General features: G+C 43.0%; 2 protein-coding genes across 3 annotated transcripts in view; both read right to left on the bottom strand.

Moving 5' to 3' along the window:
- Positions 1-3,236: 3,236 nt before the first annotated feature.
- LOC121878974 (splicing factor, proline- and glutamine-rich-like) lies at positions 3,237-7,120 on the bottom strand. The gene is made up of 3 exons (XM_042385425.1): positions 7,029-7,120; positions 3,750-3,920; positions 3,237-3,411 (listed from the first exon to the last, which is right to left on the bottom strand). Exons 1-3 carry the CDS (start codon positions 7,118-7,120, stop codon positions 3,237-3,239), a joined length of 438 nt encoding a protein of 145 aa, XP_042241359.1.
- Positions 7,121-11,124: 4,004 nt separating this feature from the next.
- Positions 11,125-24,807, bottom strand: part of LOC121878931 — a 74,301-nt gene continuing 60,618 nt past the window's right edge. For both annotated transcript variants that reach the window (XM_042385364.1, XM_042385363.1), the window contains exons 2-3: positions 18,114-18,234; positions 11,125-13,419 (exon numbers count right to left, since the gene is read on the bottom strand). In XM_042385364.1, coding sequence (XP_042241298.1) covers positions 11,802-13,419; positions 18,114-18,226 — 1,731 coding nt within the window. In that variant the 5' untranslated portion in view covers positions 18,227-18,234 and the 3' untranslated portion in view covers positions 11,125-11,801. The remainder of the gene's footprint in view (positions 13,420-18,113; positions 18,235-24,807) is intronic.

The following is a 24,807-nucleotide window of genomic DNA, read 5'->3' on the forward strand; positions in this document are numbered from 1 at the left end:
ATACTATTCAATAATTTTAAAAGTTTAATATTAAATTTTTTAGTCATTTTAACAATTAATGAACATAATTGAAGGTAAGGTCACTAGTTTGTGGCACGCCATCCAGCCTGCCAACACAGCATACAGGCATCAGTCTTTTTGTCTTTTCAGTGGAGGTAACATCTTGCTTGAGACTCTCTTCAACTAAATGCATTTTTTCTGTGTTTACAAGCAAATTATTGGTCATTTTGAAGTTTATTTTACATATTGACAATATATAATGCAGTGCAGTGTTGATTTAAAGAAAATAATCTTGAATTACACCAAGAGAACTAAAATTTTATGGGTGAAATGGCACCATGGGGCGACTTCTCTTCCACCCCAATGCCTTCTCTTCTCCCTTCTCCTCCACCCCCATTCTAATTCCCATCATCATCATCATCATCCAGGAGCCTTCTACATACACACCTCAAAGTAAGTGTACCTTTCTACCTATTTTGTTGAATTTAGGCATTTTTCGGTGAGCTGGAACCAATTACCTAAAAACCCATTGAAACAATGGTTTCGGTTAACGAGTTTTTTGGTTAACGAGCAACCTTCTAGAACGGATTGTGCCCGTTTACCGAGGGACCACTGTATATCACACAAGTGTTACAACACCAAAAAAATGAAAGTTTAGAAAGCGTTATTCAGTTCTTATGCAATGAAGGGTTTGCATGTAAAGAAATTATGAAAAAGAAACTCGAAGCTACACCTGGGTGCATAGCCGGAGAGAGGTGAAGGGAGGGAGGAGTGTTGACTGAACTGTGATAACAACACACTTCCTGCAATCATCAGCCCCGGGTCCATTATAACGAAAATATGCAATTTCACCATAATTCTTACATTACAGTATCTAGCTTCATTTGGTGCCTGGTTCATGAAACATTTTTGTAAAATAATCAATTTTCCTGAGTAAAAAATGTCACTCGACCCTAGACGAGTTATTGTGTCATATTAAATTCCTGGTGGCTTTGTTTACATAGCACAAACAGCTGATTTCCTGCACCATCCCTCACCATGCTGTCGAGCTTACCATAACTAATGACTTATTTATTAATCACTTCTTTTATTGTACAAGTTGTGAAATCAAGCCATCATATATCACTCAAAGGTAACAAACAATGTTGTTAAGAATGTATCTCCATATCAAATACTATATAATACAGTCTGTTATAATGCCTCTATTGTAAGCTGATTTGATGAAAACTCTCTCTCTCTTGGAACATATCTTGAGCTTTCAGAGGGTGTTACTGTACGTGTTGGAATGCAATTACCTTTAATCACTGTAAGTCGCCTTTCTCTGGAACACATTCCCAACGTATAATGATGACCCTCTGTAATGGTTGAAGATCATTACTGTGCAGTATACACATTAAAAGCATTTACTAACCTAGAGAGAATAAGTATAAGATTATAATTTGACTACTGTATATCATATGATGGTTTAATTAAGTACATAATATCATTTGGGTTCTTTATTTCCTTTGGTTTATTCTTTTCACCATTTGGCTGCTTACTAGTCAGTTGGTCAGCTGTCACTGCTCACCAGTGTACTTGAATATGTTCTGGACATAAAGAAGCTCAAACCTGAGATATATTGTATATCAGTTTAATCTATGTACAGTATATATCTGTGCAAGACCAGAAACATAGATTATGCTGGTATCCCATGACCTTATTCTTGACTTTTCTTACTCTTATATATTTTGTCTTTTTTTCTGAATATCTGTACTTAATGTAACCTCAAATTTAACCTCAGCTAAGCTATACAGAAAACCAGTATTGTAGAACACTCCTACCAGAGTCCATTCATGTTATTCCTGTTATTTTCAGATAACCTCGAAAGGTTTCCCAAACCCTGGCATTGCAGTTTCTCTCCTTATCCCTTGTGTACAGTGTTATTGAATATATATTTTTAATAGAGTATCGAAAGTCTCAACATTAATTTTGCAAAATATCTGTTCATATAGAGAAGTATCAGAACGTCCTTACTTATCCTCGTTGTCACTTGTCAGATCTTTGTTAGGCACTGTTGGCAGGTAGGACATGTACAGGCTCTTGAGAGTACCTGAACATGTGCCATTGTTGGTGTAGGCTTAAAGGAGTTCACAGTTAGTGCTGTCTCAACATTCTCTGGCAGGCATTGTACAAATTCACAACTCTTACTGCAGAGTAGTTACCCGACAGTTTTTTGTACTGGTAGCTTCTTTAACTTGTGGCTGTGACCTCTAATGGGGCGACCATATGCCGACTCCAGATATGTACATTTGACTGTGTAATGCCTTTTACAATGTTTATTAACTAATCCTGAATTGCCCCTTACCTTCAATAGTATAAACTGGGCAATTGAAGACATTCTAATCTCTCATGCTAAGTAAGTTGTTTAAGTACCAGCACTAGTATGGTGGCCACCTTTGGACATTCTCAGTCAATTGGCAGTTATTTTTGTATCTCATACACCAAACAGACATACATTACTTCAATTGAAGGAGCACTACACCTTTGAAAAGCTTTATACTGTACTGCACTGTACTTTACTTTATCCTATTTGCCACTTGGGCATGATGCTGTCACAGAAGCCTCTGGCAGATAATTCCAAGAGTTTACAGCTCTCACTTCAAAAGAGTTTGCTTTTTGAACCTGAGGCTATTACCTCAAGTGGGGTGGGCATCTGCTAGTTCCAGGTATGAACACTTGACTGAGCAATGTCATATGAGGAACTTATAGAATTCTGTTGAGTCACCCCTTGCCCATGTAGAGTTGGGTATAAGCGAGGCAATAGTAGGCCGTTCTAATCTCTCGGGGTGCTTGAGTTGCCAGAGTGCAAGCACCAATTTGATGGCCCTCTTTTGGGCATTCTCAATTTTTTATGAGAGACTGATGATATATGTACAGTATGAGTGAGTATACTTTTTATGTATGGATTATATGATGGTCCTTTAGCTGTTGATTACTTTAAGACTTGACTTTACAGTATTAAAACTTGTTATATTTTCTTTGTATGGTAATTCTCTAAAATAAATCTATTATATTATGCTTCTGGCAAAATAAAAGAAATTTTTTAATATACAGTAATGACTTTTTAAGACAGTGCTAATCATTAAAAGGAATATTTTATTTCAACAATAATACTTTATAAGTACTGTATTACTTAGTTGCTACCAGTATTACTCTCCAAAGAACATATGTATTTGTCCTGCCCTTCAAAGCTTTCTTCAATATGTGCTGGAATATACTGTATCACTTTCACCCTTGGGGGCTCCACTGCCCCTGACAGGGACCCTGGGGGCCCCTGGGGTCGCCACTGCCCCAGAGAGGGCCTTGGGAGTGCCACCACCCCTGGAATGGCCCATGGGGATGCCACCTCCTCTGGGAGGGCCCCTGTGGATACTGCTCCCCCAAAGAGACCCTGTTAGTGCCACTGCCCCTGGAATGGCCCCTGGGGGAGCTACCGACCCTGGAAGGGCCACTGTAGGTGCCACCGCCCCTGGCAGGGCCCCTGGGGGCGAGGCTGTTTCTGGGAGGGCCCCTGGGGCGAGGTTGTTCCTGGGGGCTACACCGCCCTTGGTGGCACTGCTCCTGGAAGGACCCCTGTTGGCTGCACCGCCCCTGGCAGGGCAACTGGGGGTGCCACTGCTCCGTGGAGGGCCCATGGGGGCGCCACCGTCCCATACAATGACCTTGGGGGCGTTACTGTCCCTGGTCAGGCCCCTGTTGTCGCCACAGACCCTGTGAGGCCCCTGGGGGCGCCATTGTCCTTGGGAGGGCCCCCGGGGTCGCCACCATCCCTGAGGGTGCCATCGCCCCTGGAAGGGCCACGGGGAGCTGCGCCGCCCCTGGCGGCGCCACCGCCTCCGGCAGGGCCCTTGGGGGCGCCACTGCGACTAAGAGGGTCTCTGCTGTTTACAATGGTCTGAAAATTTAATTTTTTTTTCAACATACACACCCAGATCCATTTCATTTCTTCCAACCCATTTACTATTTATGCATTCACAATAGACTTTTATCATCAAGAAAGGAAACAGTAAACTCGGTTTTACCATGACAACTTTATTCAACGTTCAATACAAAACTTGACTTTGGCTCTAATGTATACAATAGGCAATGATAATGGCACTCATAATGAATATGACACAACTATCTACATACACATGATTCAGGTATTGAATAGATCTCCCCCCAAGTATTTAACTCAGTTTCAGTGGCAGCTACACAGGAATCAAGTTTAATTTTCTTGTAACTCTGACACGGTTACATTTAAAATTACTAAAATTAAAAGAACATTTACTTCTTTTTCAATACTGATTTGAGAATCTCAACAGTTTAAATAAAATAGAAAATCATTAAATATTAGGTCTCTTAACCTAAACTGTTTTATCAAATGCCCCTAAAAGTGAAAATATGAGGTACAAAATCCCATATTGTTACTAAGGAGACGAGCAACCTGTAAGAGTTGGTCAGCCATCAAGAGTTGATCGGTAGAACCTTCCAGTATGACGAGTCATGAAGTGCTTGAAGAAAATGCTTAATTAATCAAAGGAAAATGTACTGCTGCATGCAATAAACACATTTTGCTTCCCTAATAATGCATCTACAGTGAACCCTCACTTTACGCGGTCAATTGAACCCACGGTGGCCCGCATAAAGTGAACAACATAACATATGGGATTAATTGAAATAGAGACCGGGCCGACCCCCAAACTCCACTTTTTCAGACACAATACCTACGTTGTAGTAAAAATAACTTCTTCTTAATTTTATGATGGTATGCACACACAATTAATAATTAAGAGAAATATCAATAATATTAGGTTTTTTAACACTTACATTAGTAGAAAAGATGGCTGGGCACACGGGGATGGGGGGGTTGGTTCCGAGGCAGAGGGCAGATTATTGGCCCTCACCTGTATGAATTGTATCACTATCCACCACAGAGGCTTGCAAGGCCTCTTTGTCAAACCCCTCAAAGTCCATATACTCACTATCATTATCACTATCACTGACTTGGGCCGGCTGTGGTGGGTGGCTGGTGAAGAACTCGGTAATGTTTTGATGACTGGGCGACCTTGTGCGCACCCTGCTCGCGCCGCTCTCCGCGTAAAAGGGTACACACACCGCGGAAAGTGAGCATTCCGTGTTCGGCAGGGTACCGCGTAAACGCGTAAAGTGGGACCGCGTAAAGCGAGGGTTGACTACATGAATCTGGTTATTTGTTTTTGAGATCAATGAGGAACCCAGGTCTGAGTTTAGGCACTTCACAAAGTGTGCCTTTTATACATTAACTGACAACAGGAGTTTATATCTTATTTTGCCTTCAAATACCTGCCAGTTTAAGACATCCCTCATTCAAGAAAGGATGGATTCTGGGTTGCCCACTTGCCTCCCCAGGCACAAAATATAACTTTCTTCCCAAATCCTTCATCTGTAACCTAAGGAGCCTTGTGTGCAAGCTGTGAGAACTACATTAGCTAAGGAAATTGAAAGAGGAAATCACATAACAAGCAAGTATCACAAATCAAATGTACGGGTACTTCAAACAAGAAATCCCACCCCACAACTGCATAGTATGGAAAAAAAAATTCTCCATTCACACATTTCATTGCAACGACTTGAAGACCAAGCACCTTGTAATTAAGAACAAATCATTGTGAAAGAAACAAGAACTGGAAAAAATAAGTTTAGAAAGAAAAAGGAAAGCACTTAATCTTCCTATGTCTGTCTACTGGGTAGTGAAATTCCTTCACATTTTGGGCGACAGCAGGAAAGTGGAGGTAAGGTATGAACTACAGTTATAGATAACGTGAGGAAAACCTTTTGCTTAGAATCTAGACTCCAACTGGGACATCTATTAGATTCACTGGGTGGTGAGGCTACAATGCATTCATTAGTTTCAGCAATATACTGTAGCATTACATAAAGTTCACCTGCCAGCAAGTATTCCATGTCTCCTGGGTACTGGCCAGGTCCACCTAGGGTTGCTTGGCAGTGAACCATTTCTCACAGGTTGCCTGTTTGCACAGGTCAAGAAGTTTGAAATAATAAGTTGATATAATTTTCTTAAGTCAGCTTACTATTTGTAGTTGCATTTTTTTATGAATTTATATTTATTAACTATAAGTATACAACACTGTATATCAACTAGGGGCAATAATCAAACATAATCTTCACCAGAAAAGTGTTAAGAGCTTATAAGTTGGATACCAATTAAATCCATGATCTTTCTTAAAAGGAATTGGCTATGAGAGATGACATACTTTATCTGAGAACAAATCATCTGCATTAAACTTATTCCTTAGCCATATGAGACTGAAAGATTAGTAATGTTTATTGTTTAATGATTTTAATGTAAGACATGTCAGCTCAATTTTAGAAGAAATGAACCAATAAGCACAGAATATAAATAACCAATTAAATTGTAAATACTGTACTGTACTGTACAGTCCTTATGAAAACTAAGAGAAAACAGAGAAATTATAAAAAAAAAATTCTAAGCAACACGTACACACAAACATTAAATTACATATCGCTAACCCTTCTTCATTTCTTAGTGTTTTCACTTCAATTAACCCTTAAACCCTGGGTGGCGTTCCTGGATGTTTGCCGAGGGGACCCCAGGTGACGTTCCTAAACGTTCTTAATTTTCGCAGCATGTTTTGGATGTCCAGGCGGGAGGAAATACCTTGAATGGGATATTTGTGTAACAACTCAACTCGTGTGTATTACTCAAGAATCATGCCTCATGGTCAGTTACCTGCCAGATATTATGATGGATGCACATCCTTAGACCTCTCTTATGACACCTCATTCCTCTACACCCAAGTGCAAGCAAAGGCATTTGCTTGACAGTAGTGCTGTTCATCACAGGTTGCTTTGCTTGATTTGAGTGGCATTGATAAAGTATTTGGTGACGAAGACAATGATGAGGTGGAAACAAAACCCAGAGGATGTCGAGTTTACTGAGGCGGTGAGGACAGTGCTAAGCCTACAGACTGACACTTCCTCCCCACCAGCCACCGTGAACCATGGCACAAAGATATGGTGACTTGTGCAAGGATTGTGGAGTTGCCTTGTACTCTCCATGTTCCAAAGACTTCCACATGATCAAGAAGTTCTAAATTCAGTATAAGTACATGTAAATAGTGTATGGTTATATATTTGAAAATAGTGATAAGTTTTGTGCTGCCTTAATATTCCTACTGTTAAGTATTTTATAGTTCTTTTGAAGAAAATAGAACTATATCGAGTTTTATAATAGCTATAAGATAGAAATACGATATAAAAGGGCCTTCAAGTAAGAACTGTATGTTGCAAGTGTGTGTCAAATTCACTTCCCCACTCACTGTGAGCTGTGTGCAGTAGCTTCAAACAAGATCATCTTTCATCACTCCACACTGCTCATCAACACTCCTGACAACTCTCCAACTATGAAAGTTGAATGTAAGTTCATAATCCTGGTATTTTTCTTATAATGATTAACCCATTTATAAGTTGACAATGAATTAACAAAACAAAAAAAACATTCACGAAATATGCTCACGTGGGGAGGTTTGGCAGGTTTTACAATGCCCGGGGTCTAAGGGTTTAACATATGCAGGTCTCACTTATAGATTAAATGATATTCATAGATGTATAGCACATTTACAAGCATACATGCTCACATATGTAAGCTTTAAATGTAATGTCATCTGCAACATGAAAACAAAAATGTGCACAAAAATAAGAAATGCAGTCCAATTACAACACACTTTACTATGATGGCCTGGTCTTCTACTCAGGAAATGGCATGGTATTTTTCATATAATTTTACCACACACACTGGTGATCTATTGCAAGTAATGTAGGCTGACAGGTTTCTTTTTTTTTATCATTTAAAAATATGAAATCTTTGGAAACACGGAATTTAAGAAATATATCAGATACAGCACTGTTTTGTATATAATACAGCACCTATATATGTACTGTTAAATTTATGAAAGATATTACAAAGAAAATAAAAACTGAACTGCAAATCTGCCTGAAGATATTACAATAATAACAGAGGTATACAGCAAAATGTAATACTGAAGATAAATAATTATCTATATTTAATACAACTAACCACCATTTCACTTTATAATTTTTTCTACAACTTTCATATAGCAATCAGTCCATCCCTATTCATTACATTACTTACCATTACCCAACAACAGGGTGTCTCATGCTCACATCTTCATCAAAGTCTTGTTCCGTATACTACTCCTCTATACAGGTATTGACCATTATTCGATCGACCAGTTTTACGATGTTAAAAAATTAACACCATTTACCGATATGCAATGGCTATGATCAGTTTTATGATGGCTGGTACCCGAATGCTTTTCCAGCATCGTCACTACAGTGGTATCTCCATTAGCCAGAACAATTGGTGCAGAACATTTCCGGGAATGACAGATTTCCTGGTAACGAGACGACTCTGTCAAAGTCGGCAAAAATCCCTCATCCCCGGGAACTTTCCAGGTAATGGAAAAATGTTCTCGGAAGGTCCAGAAATTATCCATTACATCTTCTCTTGAACCCGGAAAAATATCCCCCATCCCAAGAATTTTCCAGACTTGGGAACGATTTTCTGATAAAATTTAAATTCCGGTTATCGGTGAGTTCCGAGTTCGAGGGATTCCGGCCAACGGAGATATTACTGTATTCTTGAAAAAGTGATGTGCAATAGCTCGCGATATTCTGAGATATGATGAAGCGATCTTGAAATGGCATAGCTTGTATGACATAGTAATGTTTATTCCCTTTCTTTTTTTTACTTTAAAATAAATATTTTATTTTATTTATTTTTTGGCACATTCTGTATACAATATTGTGCTTGCATGTAACAGTTTAAAAAATTTAAATTGAGTAGGTCGACCCGAAATTACTTGTAAGTGACAGTTGGGGATCGCAATTTACTACTGTACTTGTACATATCATGTAAGGTAAATGAAAATAAAATATTTATTTTATTATAAATTTATTGTTTTTGTCTTAAGTTTGTATAAATTTATTGTTTTTAAGTCTAATTTTAAATTATTTGAGTTTAAACATTACAGTACTGTATTTAATAATTATACCATCAGAATATAAAACTTGTTTGGGCTCCTCAGGGTCTTAGGAACAAAATCCTATTTCCCCATTAGTTATTATTATTAACGTATGATCGATCATTTAATTTACTTTACTTTTTACTTATATCCTCGGTCATGTCTCTGTTACGCACTGTTGGCAAGTACTTGGCATGCACCGGCTCCTGAATGTACTGAACCTGCTCCAATGTTGGTCAAGTCTGGTCTTGAAACAACTCACACTCGGTGGCATCACAACACTTTCTGGCAGATTGATCCATGAGTTCATAACTCTCATTCCGAAAAAGTTTGCCCTCACAGTTTTCTGGACTTGTGGCTTCTTCAACCTTGAGCTGTGACCCCTTGTGGGGAAAGCGTCTGCCAGCTCCAGGTAAGGACACTCGATGGCTTTATGAGGACCCTAACCCTACTTTATAATGGTCAACACCTGTGTACAGTTATATCCTCTTTCCTTTCCACCTGAATACTCTCAAAATTCACCTTTTACACTGTTTGTTTTTTCCATACATTACAAGTATTAGTTTTCGTATCCCAACAGCATACCCTAAAAAAAAAAATTACTTGTATATATCTGAAACATGCCTTCCAATAAATTAATGCCACCTATCCAAATTCGTATTTTACACCACCCTTTTTCAGCGTCTCAACATCACTTGCACTATATTTACTTAAAACTCCCTGAATATCTTATGATCAACTTCTCATTAAGGAACCAAGTTTTGCTCCAACTTGCCATTATCTGGGGAAAAAACTGAACTTTTAGTAATTTTCACTCTGAATTTCCTCAAGTGATATACTGTACAGTGATATCCCTGTTAGCCGGAACAATTGGTGCAGAGCACTTCCGGGAATGAATGATTTCCGGGTAATGAGACGTCTCTCCCAAAACCCCCAAAAATTCCTCATCCCTGGAATTTTCCGGAATTTTCTGGGTAACGGAAAAATGTTCTTGGAAGTTCCAGAAATTGCCCATTACATCATCACTCAAACCCTGAAAAATATCACTCATCCCCGGAATTTTCTGGGTAATGGAAAATTTTGCTCAGAATTTCCAGAAAATGCACCTGATTTTCATCTCTCAAACCCGGAAAACCTCCCCAATTCCCGGAATTTTCCGGGTACAGGTATCTGGAAAATTTTCTCGGAAATTTCCGGAAAATGTGCCCCTCGGAAAATCATTCCCAAAGCCAGAGTTTTCCGGAAAATTACGGCTTTGGGGACGATTTTCCGAGAAAATTTCAATTCCGGCCATTGGAGGGTTCCGGGTTTAAGGGATTTCGGCTAACGGAGATATTACTGTACAATTCTAAATCCCATTGCAGGTACTTGTATTAAGCCCAGTAACTCTCCATCTGTTTCATTCTAATCATGGTATCAATTATACTGTATATATATATGTTACAGAATATTACTTTTAACTGTCTTCTATGTTTAACAGTTCACTCTTCAACCCACAATGCCAGGTAACATTAGCCTCTACATTTCCACCTCTGGACATTATACTTCCCTGGTGCCATTACACACCTCACTTCTAATTCATCCTCAGCATAATTTTCAATCATTTTAAAAAGCAATTCATAGAACAAAGATTACTTTGAACTGTCAATATAGTATCTGAGAGGCACAAATGTTTTTCACATATAAAGGACTGGTTCATGTGTTGCACTATTGCAGCATGGTATAGTACTGATATCATAAATAAATCACATCTACTAATGTCAATCTCTTCTTCTTTTGGCTATAAAGAAAAAGCAACAGGAAGTGATAATTTGACAGAAAAATGGCATGATATTTACACTGCATGATATGTTTTCTTTTACAAATCACAGTTGGACCTTCGTTCCACTATTTAGAGGCAATCCCTTCCATTAAGGACAAATAAATAAAACTGTTTATATATATCACACTTTGATCAAGTCTATGCTGAACTAATATTTTGTTCATTAACTAAAACTAATATAATGCATTAGTAGGTGAAGGACAAAGAAGAGATACATTAAGCTTCTTGGAAAATTCCATCATATTTTCAGACATCACCACAGTTGTAAAATTGCACTTGTTACTTGAAGAGATTTACTGCATCTTTTAAAGAATATGCACTCTTAGAACTTGACAAAAGTGTCATTTCAGGATATAATTAAGTATGCATTACACTATTGTATCAACACTTTTCCTCCACAAACTTCAAGGTCTTGATCACTGGTGAGAAACACGTTAAAATGAGTAGGGATCACCTCTATGATATATTGGGACGTTGACACCCTTATTGAGCAACGCCCACCACCAGCCACAACGACTCTCCCTTACATCCCCTGTAACCTCAAGGGCCACTCTGTTGATTGTGAATCAAACCCACATTAAAAGAAGAATTTTTTCAAAAATACAGAAATGATGCTTTCTGGCTTTCTCTTCACTTGTTAGTACACGACCAATGGTTCTCTTTTGCTTTCACAACCGAAGATAATGGCATAGAAACTATATTGTTGTAATATAAGTTTGCACTTTTTTATGAGTTTGATTTAAACACTTGATATTTACATTCTGTGAATCCTTATTGTATAACGCAGATCCGTCTGCATGAAGAGGGCACGTATGGAGTGGCTAGTGGACGGGACTAGACCACAGGTGAAATACACCAGATAAGGCACATGGATGACACTAATTAGGAGTAGATCACTTTCTCCTCACAGCAGATGCCGGAGGGTCAGTTGATCTCAGTGATGTACCGGGGGTGAAGAATCCAAGGTGCAAGAGCGTTTCTGTAACACGTGCCACCAGTGGCTCTCGGAACCTCCAGATGGTGGTGTCCAAGATTGTGTGGTTCTTGTATTCTTGGGAACATGATTTCTTCAGAGTATTTACACAATCTGCACGATAGTGCTGCAGATGGGCATCTTCTGTGTCTATCGCATAGGATGAACAGCTTCCACCAAGGCAGGATAAAGGGAAGTGGTTATGGAGAGTCAAAACTCGCTCAGGGTCATGGAAGCATTTAACATACTGTCCAGGTTTGGTGTAGTTGCGGGAACGGTAAACATGTTGTAACATGTGCATGTAATGAGGGATCTCTCGGAACCATCCATGGGTGTGTCTCATTGTGTCCATGAAGTAAACGTTGCGAACATTGTAAGATGCCCGCGGATCTTTCTTTGTTTTGAGTGCTTTTGGTACTACTGTTTCCATCAGTGTTTTCCATGACATAGAACTCTTGGGCATTATAACTTCATCTGTATCAAGCAGAGCAATGTACTTGTATCGATACATATTTTTGTACAGACAGTCATTATAGGGGATTAGTTCATTCTGACGCTTGTTGGTTACCTTAGACTTAAGATACATATGGAGGAGTCCGGGTATGTTTGGCTGTTCGCCTGGTAATGTCAATTTGGTCACTTCTACACGTCCCTGTTCTTCATAATGCCTTAACACTTTGGATATATTAGGGTGAACTTCTAGGTCATAGAGGAACACTTTATTTGCACCTAAAACAAAAAGTAACTCTAGCCACTCTACTAGTCTCACGCTCAAATCATCGTGTAGAAAGTCAAGTCCCTTTACACATACTGCAAAGTTTTCCTTTTGTCCCCCAACGGGGCGATTGTTTATGACCCTGAGATTAGTGGTAGCAGTATCACAGGGCCGCTCCACCAGGGACACTGATTCCGGCACCAAGTGACGATACCCGGGTGGCACCTGGCATGCTATCATGTATGGTTGAAACAACCCATGCTTGTAGTTCCCCCACTTCTTATACCAGATATATTTATATTCCCAGACTCTAGCAAAAACTGGTTCTTTTTGTCCATCAAACCAGAGTTGGCAGTATGTCTTGACTTTGGGCTCAAGGCGATTAATCATACCTAGAGTGCGTATCACTGGCTTCATGGCCACCAATGTTCTATTATCATAATATGAACCAAACAGATGGAAAGTGCCATTGCTAGTTTTCAGTGTCTGCCAGTACATGTTATTAAAACTAAGATCATAAAGGGAGGGAAACTTTGCACATGTTTTGTTCTTGGACATAACTTTTCCCTTGTACTTCTGCCAGTACCGAATTGGTAAGTTGGGTATCTTGGCCTGGATCTGTTCAGCCAGGTCCTGGTCAGAAAGTGAGGGCGACTTGTCGATTGACGGCTCCAACTCAAAGGGATTAAATTCTGTGGTGAGGTTAGATGTTGTCTCGGTGGGGGCGAGGGGTGGTGCCCGTGTCTCCACAATCTTCTGCAGTAGGAGACGGCCCCTCATCATTCCCCCATGGCTCAGTGCAGATTCTTCTTGACCAGTGAACCTGCAATAAGAAATAAAATTAGACTACAGTCTTGAAACAGTAATCAAACTAAATGGAAACTATAACAAAAGGTTCTCTAAGGATATTACATGTTAAGCATAAAGAAATTATATCGTAGACCTGTCCCTAGCAACTAGTGAAACCTTCACTCTTGTAATGACTTATCTAACATGATCATGGAATGACTGTGAACTGGTATGTGAGCCATGGGAGAAAAAGTCCCTAACACCAGTGATTCAAGCCTGGCAACTAACATTACTGTAAGTGACTGGTGAGGTAGGTAAGGTCACGTTTCCTTTTTGTGTGATCTGCACCCAGGATAAGTCAAGGATCCTGGGTAGGATAGCGTGTAAGAATAAGCCGTGGGTGATTAGAGCAGTGACAAGCGAGTCTTCATCTCGATCCTTACTCCACTTGAGTGTCCATGAGTTTACCAGATAATATGATACTAGCCATGCTACATATTGCATTATTTCTCATTATGACTATGTCAATTAGATACCATTCCATGAACATGAGGAAGCTGCCTCTCCTCGCTTTTTACACATGACACATCATCATTACACCTCTACACGTAGTAAGAGAAAGTGTAGGACAAGCATGCTACATTTCACTTTTTTTTTTTTGCCACTTATCAGCTTACTAGCCATTTGGGCGTTCTATCCAGTGTTATTACAGGAGGAACCGGGGACCGGGAAACCTGTGGTGTTTGGTAGGGTCACATCCTTCTCACGTGTGTCAGGGCAGAGTCTTGAACCCTTGACATATTGGTGCTATTGAGTATTTTGGGGTGATATTTGGGAAGGAATGACCTAGGTAAGGAGGTCAATGAATCTGTATGGAGAGAGAGGACCTTAATTAATTATTTGGAGAAGGTCGGGTACTTTTGTGGTGCAGTAACTTTAATAATTCATCAGTAGTGCAATTGGTTCATGTTAATAAATACTGTACCCTCCTTCCAATCTCGTGTGTCGAGTCTTGACCTGAATCAATCTGCTTCATTACTGTAGGTTATGTATCTAAGCTACTGTGCCGAGTAGCAACCCTGTACATAAGCTACTGTGCCGAGTAGCATTTATATATATAATCACGTGGCAACACTGCACGTGTTATGTGGCAACATTGCCCCGAGGCTGCCATATGGCAAGGCAGCCCCAGTCTGACTGTGTGAGCCGTGCATGGCACACGCGAGTCACCTCTTGTATTTCTCTCATCCACAATAAACGGACTCAGTGTTACTCAGTGTTTCCCTAGCCATCACTGCATTCTTCAGGGCACACTAGTAACCTTCATGGCGCAGTGTCTAGGATCTGTGGACTTACAAAGTGTGTGAACTATGCCGAGACAGTTACGTCTGCCGGTGATGCGCGTCATGCGCGTCGACTCATAGTGTGTTGTGTTGTGTTGCGCTGTGTTTCGCCGCGATGTGCAGTGTTGCTCCGTCACAGTGCGTTTTAGTGACGGTGGCAGTGTTAGTGTCAGTGTATTAGTGTGTGTCTAGAGCTGAGAGTTGAGCATTGGCCTGTTTTTTGTGGTACCCACGGAGCACGCAGGCGTACACCCTTCTCGTGCGACATCCGGGGGACACTGACGGTCTTGCCGGTCCACGCTCCGCCCTCTCACACACACACACACAGACACGCACTCACTCACGGACAGAACAGTGGACTATATGCGTTATATCTGCGCTGTTTATGTCATATATATGTGGTTCGAGCTGTTGATGCGCCACTTTATATACTAAACAGTGCAGTCCTCGCACACACAAAGATGGGAGGTAAGAAGGGACAACGTCAAGATGGGAGACACGACTCCCCACCACCTTCTCCTCCACCGGGCGCAGACCATCATCCTCCACCTCCAGTGACGGACATTGCCACAATTCTGAGGTGGATGGACGACCGGGACGAGCGACGTAGAGAAATGGAACTTCAGAGGGAGGAGACACAAAGAGAGGAGGAAAAGTTGCGTTTTGAGGCGCTATTGGCGACCCTGGCGCTAACCCACCCTCCCTCACTTGCAGGTAGCGCGCTTCAAGGCGCCAGTACACTCCCTCCTCCACCACACCAGCGTCCTCCAGGTACTATTGCTACCCCAACAGCTCCCAAGGCATCTGTTCAACCCCCACCCGCCCTCTCACCAGACGTCACGTTACAGCTTTTTCGTGAGTGGAGGCGGCGTTGGACAGATTACTCCACGATGGTGGACCTGGACAGCATGCCTCCAAACAAACAGCTCATCCAACTACGGATGTGTTTGTCGCTGGAGACCCAGAGAGTCTTGGAGCACACGTTGCAAGTGCCTCCCGATTCTACATATTCAGTGACGGATGTGCTCGACCTTTTACAGGAGCATGTTAAGGGTCGGAACAACGAGGCTTTGCGTCGCCGTGACTTCACCAGCTGCAAGCAGGCGGAGAACGAACCCTTTGACGACTTTTTTGTGCGTTTGAAGAGTTTGTCAGAGGAGATCGACGTCTGCAGGGCGCACAGCCGGGAATGTGAGGAAGCCTGGATCAAGCACGGGATCTTGACAGGTGTCAGGCACGAAGAGTTGATGCAGCGACTCATCCCCCTGGACGCTTCCTCCACACTCCAGGTGGTAGTGACTGAATGTCGGTCATACGAGGCCACCAAGTCCGCCACCTCTGCCTTACGGGCCCCACCTGCTGTGAGAGCTATCTCACAATACAAGAAGGATAAGAAGGCGGCCAACAACGCGAAGGCTGCCACACGTTCTTCCACGCCTCCGCCTAGTGCTTCCTGTGGCAGCTGTGGAAAGCAGCACAGCCCCAAGACTTGCCCGGCCGCCGACGCACTGTGTCGTGGATGTGACCGTAAGGGCCACTGGTCTAACACAGACAGGTGCCCTGCACGAGGCCACAAGTGTCAGGCCTGCGGTCGCTATGGACACTACGACAAGTGCTGCCGCCAACCCAAGCCCAAAAGCCCGAGACGAGGAGGACAGCAGCGCACTTCCCTCGGGGTGGTTCGCACGCAGCCCCCTCCAGATGGCCCACGCAGCCCCAAGCAGCAGCGGAGTCACATCAGGAGGGTGGAATCGACCACACGCCCCAGGGCTACCCCTTCCCCTACTATCCGCGTCGCCGTCACACACGGTGATGTGTCGGGTCACATCGAGGTGATACCGGACACCGGCGCCGATACTACGGTGATTGGGTTGAAGCACCTCCAGAAACTGGGCCTCACCAAACGCGGCCTGGGACCACCGCCGCAGCTGCAGTACTACAATGCGGACGGTTCCCAGATGCCGGACGCTGTGGGCTCCTTTCAGGCAGAGATCACCTACGGCGACAGGTCGTGTTACGGATGGATCGACGTGCGGCCTACTCTCGCTACACCCTTGTTGTCGTGGGAGCACTGCAAGGAGTTAGGCGTGGTGCCCAGAGACTTTCCTGAGCAGATCCCAGCTGCTCGGTACACCGCCAGCAGGGTGCGTGAGTTAACGAGCGACGCGCCTGGCACTGCCACACAGAGCTGCCCAGAACCCGCGTCCACTCCCACCCACACAGGACGCTCCCCTGCCCAGATCCTGTATGGTCACCCTCTCCGCTCTTGCGTTCCTACACACGCCAAGGCCTTTGCGAAGGACTGGCAGACCAAAGCCGAGAGCTGCTACCGCCGCACCGCTACACGTGCCCAGGACGCCAAGGCTCGGTATGACGACCGTGCCCGCCCTCTTCAGCCGCTGGAGATTGGTGCCCTTGTCCGCGTCCAGGACCCGACGACGACACGTCGGCACAAGGTTGGCATAGTGATGGGCGTCGGCCGGTCGCGGGACTACAAGGTCAGGATGCCGAGTGGCCGTGTCTGGTGGAGGAACCGCCGCTTCCTCCGGCCAGTCCCACCCCCTGCTGCTGGCCCCCTGACCGAAGACGAGTCACCTACACCTCACGAGGATCCGCCCCACAGTGCACCTCGACGCTCGGAGCGACTTAGAACTAAGAAGTCCGCTCAAGACAAAGACTATGAGCGTGAGGGGGGAGGGAGATGTAGGTTATGTATCTAAGCTACTGTGCCGAGTAGCAACCCTGTACATAAGCTACTGTGCCGAGTAGCATTTATATATATAATCACGTGGCAACACTGCACGTGTTATGTGGCAACATTGCCCCGAGGCTGCCATATGGCAAGGCAGCCCCAGTCTGACTGTGTGAGCCGTGCATGGCACACACGAGTCACCACTTGTATTTCTCTCATCCACAATAAACGGACTCAGTGTTACTCAGTGTTTCCCTAGCCATCACTGCATTCTTCAGGGCACACTAGTAACCATCAATTACCAGTTTCAGCTTGTGTTGGTGGGGAGGTTTGGCAGAGTCGCCCAACTGTATCATGAATTCCTGACCCCGACTGTACAAGTGTAGGGTGCACACCTGTGTTATGAAGGATATTATTAACCTGAGGACGAAGTAACAGGGGGAGAGACTCACCTGAAGATGATGTAACATAGGGAGAGACTTACCCGAGGACGAGGTAACAGGGAGAGACTCACCCGAAGACGAGGTAACGGAGAGATTCTCCTGAGGATACTGTAACAGAGGGAGAGACTCACCCGAGGACGATGTTACAGGGAGAGACTCACCCGAGGACGAGGGAACAGAGGGAGAGACTCACCTGAACACGAGGTAAAGAGAGACTAACCAGGGGGCGAGGTAACAGAGCAAGACTTACCTGAGGACGATGTAACAGAGGGAGCACCACAGCACAAGGAGGTAGAGGCCGCGACGTAAGGCTCTGGTGGGACATCGCCTCACCGCTCTCTTGGCTACCAGCACCACGGTCATTCCGCCCTCTGCAAGACACACACACAATTACACTCTACGGACACTATATGATAACACTTTACACAAGATAGCATTAAGAAACACTACACACACACATTCACTTACATTTAAATAACACCCAATTAAAAAACTATCACACTCAAGAAACAATCCTTAGACTTAATAAACATCCTTACTGAAGAAGAAATATATTCGGTATGGTATTGTAAAACAAAAATATAATTTAGCTGATAACTTCATGGGCACTGTTGTTATTCCTTCACTTTATTTATCTATTATGTGATAAGCCTTAACGTACTGGTAGCTACTAACACATGAGAAATACAAAAAAGTTTCACCGGAAGATTAGAAACCCTAACTTATTTCACCTCATGATTAATCAACCTAATGCTAACCTAACTTAATCCCTTCCAAGGTAGTGTTAGGGTGTTTAATCATCAGGTAGTGTAATGTAAGTGGGGGGGGGGGGGCAATTATCGGGTAAAATAACCAGGTGGTGTCTAATCCTTATGATCCAAAAAGAGGAAACTACTGTACTCTAACAGTCCTGGGAAGTTCTGGTGTTAACACAGAAACAAATCTGACTCAACCATAGACCGTGTCAGAGTGTGGCCATCAACACACCAGGCCGATGCAATACCTTTATGCTCGCCAAGCCATCAACTTTAGACTATGTATGGCAAGTATCAAGCGGCTAACAAGCCGATCAGTGGCGAAGAGGATAAAAGTAAAAAGAGCAAGTTTTTCACAACAGGCTGCACCAATTGTAAACTATCTATCCATTTTGTGTGAGGCGGTACAGTGTGATTAAGGTCCTCAGCCACACAAATAAACACTTAACCTTTTCTAAGCTGCATTTAAAAGTTCATACGAGATCTTGATTACATATATACACGTAATAACATTTGAAGTACAGTACCAGCTTGTAGGGAAGAGTGTGTCCATCATAGTGGTAGCGGGTGAACCTGGGTCATCGAGTTATGCGTTATATTGTGTACGTTATCAGACCACCAGACACAACACTATCATACCTTACTGTGTCCGCTACCCTTCTCCCTTACATTGACCTGGTGGGGAACATTAAGTTGTAACCCGTGGTCCCAAGTACCCAGTGACAACTGCCCATGAGTCCCATCCACGATAGGAGGCCTGGGACCAGTCAAGTGTCGGACCTTCACACCAGATTGTACACCACTTGAGTGAGTGACGTTACGATACCACGTAGTTAATGAGTTGCTACAACATCATTTGAGGTCCATCATAACACTATCTGTACAGGAGTCATTACACCACATGTGGCCCCTCATAACACCATCTGTGAAAGAGTACTTACACCACATGTTTGCTGTTCAACACCTCAGTGCAAGTGGCCTACACTCTATAGCCATGAAATCACCTCAAACACGACCCACCTAGACAATGCCCCAGATGACGTCAGACACGACCTACGACCTGAGCCAAGACACGACCCCAGAGATCGGAGAGTCAACCCTTGATGACCATCTTGAATATTCACGACCACTTAATACATACAGCAACTTGTTTCCTCTTTGATGGTAACTTTACTTCTCTCTCTCTCCTCTCTCTCTATTTCACACCCAGAGTCCATCCATCCTTCCCTTTTCTCTTACTTCCTCCTCTCCTCTTTCTTCCTTTCCTTTATCCATCCCTATCTTATTCCTTCCTCTCTCTCTCTCTCTCTCCTTCATTATTCCTAAAATTCTTCCCCTCTTTCTCATTCCTCCCTTTTTCTTGGACACACACACACACACACACACACACACACACACACACACACACACACACACACACACACACACACACACACACACACTCTTCCCTCACTTGAAGACGGACGGGGCTAGCAAGCGGGGGTTCTGACTCTCGAGTAAACAGTAATAACCCACCTCATTTATTTATAATGGCGCAGGCAAGCTTACAGGCGCCAAGACAGGAGTGCCGCGCTTCTACACGTATTAATATATAATGCCACAGGAGAGAGAGAGAGGGAGTTATGGCGTCAAGCAGAACTGGCCCCTTCTACAAACAAGACGCTGAATCTAAATTAACATTATTTATGACACGTCGCAGTTCACTGATGCCGTTTCTTCTTCGTCTTCTTCTCATTTAGGTGGGTTCTATTCTTAGGTCATGTATGTCTGTCTGTCTCCTCAAAATAAGTCAAGAACAGAATCAACTAAATGTTGCCACAGTTACAGTTCATGCAATAAAAAAACTGATTTTCGGTGGTTAAAGAAAACTCAGAAATAAGGTCGCAAGCGGTAACTACATTAATATACAGGAAAAAAGTTGCTATTCCGTTATTTATAGCTATATATACAACACCATTTGTAAGCACACTCACCAAAACTACTGTAACGGACTGGTTAAATTACTGTATACTTTGTAGTAAATCATAAGATATTCTGGCCAAAAATAAAAAATAAATAAAATGCAATTAATCAGATCACAATGCAAACTAATACGGCGATATGTTCTTAAATGTACAACTTATTGGCACACATTGGGATCGCCTCGCTGGTCGGTCTGTACTGTACAGGTAAGTTATGGCTCTGTTCCGTTAATTAATAAATATTCCATGAATTTACCATTAAAATTTATTATTTATATTAATGAGCAAACAATTTCAATTTAATTTCACGCCGACTGATAAAATCATAAAAATGTATCACTGGAAATAAAATTTTCCCGCGTCTCAGGTTAATGAGTTGACCAACCAGACGCGGTAATTTTTTAATATGAACACCGAGCACCGTATTGTAGACTAAGAACACCTTCATGAATACAAATCTGGGTGTTGTCAGGACTAAACACCCAGGTCAGTGTTGACAGGACAACAGGCTAGAGTTGTCACGGACGGACGGATGGGCGCGCGCGCACACACACGCGCACACACACGCACACACCCCATATTACTTACAAGGTCTTCTGTACACAGCGTCGCACTCACCTGTACTACACGCACCTCAGGAAGAAAAAACATTGACTCATTAGCAAACAAAAGTGGCTTCAGGGTCGATATAAATACTGCACAATCTTAATAGTAATCTAGCAATATAATCTAACAATTTTGGGGCGTTAAGATAATTTTTAGCTGTTAAGGTTTCTGCAAGCCATTACCAAAAAATACCTGTAGGTAAGTTAATTTATCATTAAGATTGCAACCCACGTCCCTAAATAAACCACGTCATCAAGTTGGCCACGTCCCCTCAAATTAACCACGTCACCAAATACCCATAAATCTGAGTAACCACTCGCCCAGGAAACCACATCACGCTGTACAATGTGGGGAGTCGTGAGGTCATGGGCAGACAGCTAAACCTTGACCAACTCACCTCAAGGTCTGTGACGCCGCCGCCGACATGATTATAACCCCGAGGCAGAAGATGTTTACCCCCCCGAATATACACTCAGAAGTATCGATGACGACAACCCTGGTGAGGACTACCACTCCCTGACCCTGATGACGACACTGTGCTGACAGCCTGCTCCTGACCCTGCTTACTTCCCTGACCCATAATGACGAGGCAAAATGCGTCGAGACACGAAGGATCAACAGAGAGGAACCTTGTGTGTGGGTGAACCCAAGATACATCATATATACTGAGCAAAACAATGACTCCCCCTCCCCAGGTTAGGTTAGGTCAGGTTAGATTTACGTTAGGTTAGGCTATATCAAGTCAATATTAGGTTTGAGTTCGGCTAGCATTCGTGTGGTTAATACTTGAGGTGATCCGGAGGAGAAATAAGCACAACCAGAGACAAAAACCCTGCTGGGGGAGGATGGGGGGGTGGGGTGAAGAGGTACAGAATACCTTGCCGAATGAGGAAGGTTCTGCAGGTATCAATCAACCAGGTAGAAGAGCGAGTACCTGGGTGCTTGTGATGGTCTATACGTGGCTCTGGGGAGAGAGAGAGAGAGAGAGAGAGAGAGAGAGAGAGAGAGAGAGAGAGAGAGGTGTGTGTGTTGTCTCTCGCCCCACCCCCCTACACACAGGTGTTCTCCTTTAATTAACCTCTTGAGTAAGATAATTAGAGGCCGGGCCAACCTCTTGTGCCTCGATATTACCTGGTCACAGTGTGGGCAATTCCTTCTCCTCATCCAACCACTTCCTCTCTTCCACCCCCACACTCTTCTTAGCATCAAACCACACACTCCACCATTACCACCTCCTCGGTACATATCCTAACCTCCAACCCCTCTCTCTCCTCACTTGATTATCACGCACTCTTCCTCACCAATACTCTCCTTACCTTGTTTCTTCCTTCTCCTCCTCCAGACACTCTTCGTACTTGGGAGGACTACCACATTTACAGCCCCCCTCTTCACCATCCCTTTCTACAGCTCCTCTCTGTAACTCCTCTTCAGCAGTCTTCTCCACGACCCCTCTGCACTAATACAAAACACCCACAGTAACAACACCACAACAGCAACATCATCAAACAACAGTACCACAACACCAATACAACAACACCCACACTAACAGCACTACCACAACACCCACACTAACAGCACTACCACAACACCCACACTAACAGCACTACAACAACACCCACACTAACAGCACTACCACAACACCCACACTAACAGCACTACCACAACACCCACACTAACAGCACTACCACAACACCCACACTAACAGCACTACCACAACACCCACACTAACAGCACTACCACAACACACTCACAGTAACAACGACGCATCACGACTACACCAGGACGAAGCAGGATCCCACCTTGACAATGACCGACTGGGAATGCCGGCTGGGTTGTACATCACTCGCTTACCTTAAGAGATCAACTCCCAGTAACCTGTTGTAGGTCTCAAGATGGTGTGGCGCGCCTCTTATGCTGCCTCACCCTCTCCCAAGTTTATTATTACACCTTAAGATTAATTAACCACGAACGCTAACCTAATCTTATTTAACCTAACCTACTCTAACTCTTCATGTAACGTTAGGTGTTTAATTAGCAGGTGAAATAAGCTGGGAGGGGGATAGGCTACTCTCTGTGACTGAAAACTTTCTTGAGGACGGGTTGGAAAAAAAAAACATTTCATAATTAAACCAGAAGAGATAAACCATATAAAAACACCAACCAGTTAATAAAGATGTGTTTCAAGTTAAGTTCTTATGCAATGTTGTATTTACTGTAGGTTAGATCTGGAGAAATAAAATTTAAATTTAGTTACCGGACTTGTATTTTGAGGCATTTTTTTTTTACAGATATAAACTTAATAAATCGCCGCCGATACAGATATTCTTATAATTTTACTTCACTACGAAATTTTGTCTTAATCAAAAATAATTTCTTATTTATTTTCGTGTCTCGATTGTTATTTATAGTCACTGATTTGCTATTATGAAGACCGAACAAAAGTTAAAAATGTATGTGCTGTAAAAATATTCATCTATGACACTTTGATGTGACAATCCTGCTTGGAGACGAAAAAGTGAATTGAAAAACATACAGACAAACAAACATGCACAAACAGGAAGAAGATATTACGGAATCAATAAAGGAGTTATAGATAAAGCTCTTATAATATCCGAGCAGGATAGGACTCGAAGCAACGGATTTAAGTTGGATAAGTTTAGGTTGAGGAGGGAGATAGGAAGGAACTGGCTCACGAGAAAATCACAAGCTTAGCAACTTCGTATTAAGTGCTGGAACGCTGGAAAGTCTTAAAAGACGGCTAGATAGATTCATGGATGATAGAGAGTGGTAGTAACTCTAGACAGGAGCTGCCATGCACAGGCCAACCGGCCTATCGCAGACTCCTTATTTTCTTATGTTCTTATGTTGAAGGTGACACAGCCTAAAACTGCAAAATAAATCTAAGGGGAGAGAAGCCACGTCACTATGAAGGAGGAGAGATGGGAGGGGGAGTTAGAGAGATACTGCTGCCGTGGAAATGGTCGGCGTGAGGAAGATGTCCTTGAGAGAGAGAGAAGGAGGCAGACAGGCAAGGTCAGATGAGGTAAGCCATCTTACGTCATCAATGATCAGCCTTACCCCACCTAAAGTCCTACCCCTCCCCTCCCTCCTCACCCCGGAAACCCCTACCTTTACGCGTCATTACCCCCCCCCCTCCCCCACCCTTGGACCCCATCAGGAGTATCACGTCATCTCAACCTTCACCCAGCCCCTCCACACCCCGCCACGTCCCTGTTTGTGCTGTCTCCCGATATCACTGCTGCTGCTGCTGCTGGTGGCGACGGGTCCATGCATCTCCTTCATAACCACAACACACAAAAAATCTTGCTCTACCAATACAGAATAAAATAAAATACTCCTAACTACAAATAACATTCCTGTTACAAAGTTTGGATCCCATGTATACTAATAACATCATTATCGACTCCTCTAGGGTAATAACGTGATGGGAATCGTCTATCACACACACATATCCAGCCTATAACTACACAAAATACGTACGTAAACACCTAAAACAACCCATTAATCCAATCATATACACTTAAGACCCCGAATCAACTTACAGCACATAATATTAATCAGAAACACAAAGTACAGTACAACACAATGGTAATCCCCTCAC

The sequence above is a fragment of the Homarus americanus genome, unplaced genomic scaffold (assembly GCF_018991925.1).
Source record: "Homarus americanus isolate GMGI-L3 unplaced genomic scaffold, GMGI_Hamer_2.0 scaffold4060, whole genome shotgun sequence".
Taxonomy (NCBI): Eukaryota; Metazoa; Arthropoda; class Malacostraca; order Decapoda; family Nephropidae; genus Homarus; species Homarus americanus.

Coding starts and splice junctions, on each gene's coding strand:
- LOC121878974 (XM_042385425.1), bottom strand. CDS start 7,120: ATGTGGAAGTCTTTGGAACATGGAGAGTACAAGGCAACTCCACAATCC. Junction 3,921..7,028: donor GCCATGGTTCACGGTGGCTG/GTGGGGAGGAAG, acceptor CATTGTAAACAG/CAGAGACCCTCTTAGTCGCA. Junction 3,412..3,749: donor GCCCCCAGGGGCCTCACAGG/GTCTGTGGCGAC, acceptor TTGGGGGAGCAG/TATCCACAGGGGCCCTCCCA.